General features: G+C 40.0%; 1 protein-coding gene across 1 annotated transcript; it reads right to left on the bottom strand.

Annotated features, from left to right (window-relative positions):
• Positions 1–1,849: 1,849 nt before the first annotated feature.
• Positions 1,850–4,226, bottom strand: LOC121437176 (protein BHLHb9-like). Its single transcript, XM_041637028.1, has 2 exons — positions 4,146–4,226; positions 1,850–3,825 (listed from the first exon to the last, which is right to left on the bottom strand). Exon 2 carries the CDS (start codon positions 3,540–3,542, stop codon positions 1,935–1,937), a length of 1,608 nt encoding a protein of 535 aa, XP_041492962.1. The 5' UTR covers positions 3,543–3,825; positions 4,146–4,226; the 3' UTR covers positions 1,850–1,934.
• Positions 4,227–4,739: the final 513 nt, after the last annotated feature.

The following is a 4,739-nucleotide window of genomic DNA, read 5'->3' as shown; positions in this document are numbered from 1 at the left end:
AAGTTACAAATAGTACTTAAAGTATGATTTATTTCTTGCCTGAAAATTTCCAAGCAGGTAACTTGATCCCACACATAAGACCTTTCCTCTATTGTCTCAGACAAGGGTTTGCAATTCCTACTGTGAGTGTTGGAGAAACCAAGCCTGAGTCTCAAAGTGCTGAGAAGCTTTCTGGAAAATAGACTTCTAGAAAATACTACCTCGAAGATGAAACAGCAACCTCTCTCCTTGTTTTCCTCCCCTATATTGCTAAAGCTGCAGTTTTGGGTATAAATCTCTCTAAATTCCTCAATTTTAGGAAACTGAAATACAGAAACTGGGCATGCCTATCAGAAATTTCTAACCTTTTGTGTAATACATGAATAAATCACAACTCATTTAAAATTATGGCCATGACTTTGCAAGAAAAATATAAGTAATTTGCTTTCTTAATGCATGCTATGAAACAGTGTATGTCAGTGGTTGTGAACCTGTGGATCATGACCCTCCTGGGGACTGAATAGCCCTTTCACAGGGGTTGCATAGCAGATATCCTGCATATCAGATATTTACAGTGTGATTTCTAACAGTAGCAAAATAAGTTGTGAAGTGGCAACCAAATAATTTTATGGTTGGGGTCACCACAACATGAGAAACTGTTTTAAAGGGTCACAGCATTAGGAAGATTGCAAAGTACTGGTGTATAGAATGAGTCTGGCTCTTTGAAAAAAGTCCACCCAGAAAGACAGGATCAAGCTTCACTTTCTTTACAACCCCTACAGCTACCTCTTATTTACACAACAAAGTTTTAGATATCAATTCCCCACATACTGCCTGGTAAAGTACATATATCCACCTCAGGTTTTTCTCCTGACATCTAGCCAAGGATGGTCAAATGCCTAGTGGACGTGCACTTGGAGGAAGCTAAAACCTGTTAACCTGGTAGGGAACATTATTCATCACAAAAATCAAACTACTTCCAAACCCAAGCTTGTCTCTGTGCTGTGAAGGTGCTCACTTAAGAAGAGGAATGAGTGTTAAGGTAGTATATGTAGTGAGATGGGTGAGAAAATCACCTGTGCCACCTGCTAGCTGGGAGGAGCTCGAAAAAAAGGATTTATTGGTTACAATTCTGACCAGGGAGTGTTTAGGATGAGATTAACAAAAGTGTGAGTTAACTGACAGTATCGCCATAAAGGGAATAAACTTGTAAAATATTATGTCAATCTAAGCATCTGACAAGATTAGGCAACTTCCTTTTCATGCCTTTCTCCTTTTGCTTTGAGATGACTGACATAGATGAAACAGGCTAAGAATTAGAAATTTAAATATACTCTAGATTTTGTGTAATTCTGAGCCTCACTGTGTTCTGTAATGAGTGTCTGCCATAGTTGGAATAAGGGGTAATAGAAATCCCTCTTATATTTAATAGCCTATATTAACCTGCTTTTTTTTCGTAACAGGAGGACACATTTGGAAATAGGTATTTATATATATATATATGTATGTATATATCATGTATACAAGCACACAACGTAGGTACCATCAAGTATGTTTATTTTCATACACCTTATTTCTATAACTAGATTACAAGACCAGTAGTTTCTTTTTTGCTATCTAGAGCCACAAATAGATCTAAGCAGATATCAATCATCGAGACACTGTATTTCTGACAGCTGGATCACAATTTCAGCTGTCAGAAAATGTTAAAAATTTGCTAATCTAGGTAAGATAGAAATCAACAAACCTGCTTATCTCAATATTAATATTCATTTGATATGCCAAAAATGTTTTAGATTTCAGCTAGAACCTGCCACAGGTAATAATTTGAAAAAAGATGTTAAGACAAAATGTGTAAACAGTTATTACCAAAATAGTTTGCAAAACTCTTTGGGAATGTTTAGCCAATCAAAATTTGGACACTGTTCAGTGTTCTCTTTGGTTTCTGGGTCATTTTACATTCTTTCAATAATGCATTTAACTTCACGGAATATGGCAGTAAGAGTATTGTAACTCATGTGATCAGCTACTACAATTGAGCCCTTTCTAATATGCTCCTTTATGTTAATAAAGATGGCCACAGCACTAACAAGATTTGCTTTCGCCTCTTTTTGGTTAAAGATGAGTTTTAATGCTGCTAATGCCTTCATATTGATCACATCTCTGGCTGCCTTTGGATTTTCAGACATATTCAAAAATACTTTCAAAACAAGATTTCTAGTCTTACGATTTCCCTGGGACAGCAAATGGAAAAGTTCTGAAAAGTAACTCACGACAATGTAGTGATGGACAGACTCGGTAGTCAGCTGCCCTATTATCTTTAATCCAGACTGCTGACCAGGTGAGTTCAAGGGGAAAGACACAGTTTCTTTACACATATGCCTAACATGAAATTCCACTTTGTGTTGTCTGTCATTCCCAGAAGAATTCAGAGTAATAACAGTTTTATTTCTACTCTCAGGGGAAGAAAAACTGAGCAAGCTTTCAATAAGTGTCACCACACCCACTTCATTAATGAATTCCCGGGCAAACGGATGAACTTTATGTATGCCCATTGCTATCTGTGCTATTTTATGAATGAGGGGATCAGTAGTTGACTTGAGTATGTTAACAAGCTTTTCAAATTCTGGAGAATCTAAATAGCACTCCAGTTTGCAAGCGCAAGCAAAGGGCTTGATGCCATTAGTTTCTCTGATTTTGATTTGCTGTTTAATTTCATCTAAGGTCTGGATGCAAGGATCAGAACCAAATGGATACTCAGGTATAGGCTGTAGACTTGATCGAGCATTCTTAGTGCAGGCTGTTGTTGAAGTTTCTTCTTCATTTGAGGCCAGAACAATATATGATGAGGGCCTTGCCTCAGAAGAATCCTTAGATAGAAAACCTAACACTGCTGGAATTACAGCAGGAGCTTTAGGCCAAATGGTAACCTCAGACCAGTCCTTCGGCCTATTCTTTTCATTAATTTCATCCACTGGTTGAGGTTTAACTATTCTGAACACAGGTTTAGGATCAGGATCAAAACCAGTGTCATCTCCTTCCCAAAACCAGTTCCCAATAACATTCTCTTCCTCCTCCTCCTCTGTCCCTGACTTAGACCTGTGGCTGGTCCTAGGTGCAGGCTCTGACTCCTCTGGATGGCTCTGAGGAACAGTAGAAGTTTTATTTTCACACCTAGCAACTGAATTAGTACTAAGCTCTTCTCCCTTCCAGAACAAGGAATTGAGACCAGAATCTTCCCCAGCCCAGAACCAGGTATCACTACTAGCCTTCTCTTTCCGTGAAGATCTAGCAGTCTTGTTCTCAGACTTATGGCTGAAATCGGATGAGCCTTTTCCTAGGCCCTTAGCCCCTTCTCTCATCTCAGTCTTGCTCTTAGACCCCGCCTTCATCTCGGCCACTGCATCTGCTCTTGCTCCTCCCTTAGCTTTTCCTTTGTCCCGGTTTTTGCCTGAAGCTCTGCCTGCATGACTAGCCTCCCTCTCTGCCATAGCTTTGGCTTGTGCACTTGCTTTTTTTTCTATTTTAGCCTGTGCTCTAGCCTTATTCTTTGAGCCAGTCATGATTGAAACACAGCTATAGACACCTGTCCAATTTTCACCTTAAGTCCTCTGCTTAGTCCAGGCTAGTATCTTTATCCTTTTTAACTTGGTCAGAGAGGAACTTAGCAGAGTCAAAGACAACTGTCTGTTCAGTAGTTACAAAATTCCCTTTTTTGACATACAGCCTCTATCAATAACAGGGACAGAGTAAAGACACTCAGGTTAGGGGGAAGATGATGATTTCCAAAGGCAGACCCGTTGAAAGCAATCTTCCTCCAATCCAAGGCTACCACTGGAGAGACACCTAAGGTGGGAAAAAGAAATAGACTTTGAGTGTTCTCAACTTTGGTTCTTTATACAGATTGCTGCACAGAGGACATGAATGGAGATTTAAACTGTGTGGCAGGAGATGTGGATTAGTAGAAAACTCTGCTATCTCATTGTATTTCTTTCATATTTGCGTCCAGCCCAAGTACTACCATTCTTTTGTCTCCATCAAACACAGCAGTGAGAGTATGTAAGACTGCTTAGAGTAGGAGAGGCTAGAGAGCACAGACCCCTGTGGTCCCATACTGGTGCATACCATCAGGAATTTCTACGTCGTCAGAAAGGCCTCATACCAACCTGCCCTGATGTGATGTGATGTTCCCTTCTTCCTCACTTCCACAGTTGCAAAGCTGTCCAACTGACTTCACGGGCAGATCTATAGAGAAAAATACATGTGCGATCAGAATTCTGAGTATCCGACAGACTGACCTAAAATTCTATCTCCAGGTATTGTAACACTCCCCCATACCCTGTTCTCTCTTATGGATTCTCTCCCCAGTTTCTGACCCAGTATCTACTAAATACCTATTGACCCAAGGTTGGCTCACTGTCCTGCCACTAAGTAATGAATGAGGGCAGCGGCATTTGGAAAGTTAGAACCCAATGGGTCCAAGGTAAGATCTTGCCAACAGCCACCTCTACCACCGACTGACAAGTGTGTTTCATGCTCACAATCATACTCACCTCAAAACCTAAGGAGGCTTTGTTCTCTCTTTTAACTTCTAAGTGAACAGCTACCCACAAGTCTCTACAGCAGTGATTCTCAACCTTCCTAATGCTGCGACCCTTTAATACAAGTTCATGTTGTGGTGACCCCCTACCATAAAATTATTTCTTTGCTTCTTCATAGCCATAATTTTGCTACTGTTATGAATCCTAATGTAAGTCTTT

This window comes from Microtus oregoni, unplaced genomic scaffold (assembly GCF_018167655.1).
Source record: "Microtus oregoni isolate MIOR12 unplaced genomic scaffold, Mior012 000050F_ref0000143, whole genome shotgun sequence".
Lineage (NCBI taxonomy): Eukaryota > Metazoa > Chordata > Mammalia > Rodentia > Cricetidae > Microtus > Microtus oregoni.
The sequence above is the reverse complement of the archived record's forward strand: the minus strand, read 5'-3'. Positions and strand labels throughout refer to the sequence as shown.

Coding starts and splice junctions, on each gene's coding strand:
- LOC121437176 (XM_041637028.1), bottom strand. CDS start 3,542: ATGACTGGCTCAAAGAATAAGGCTAGAGCACAGGCTAAAATAGAAAAA.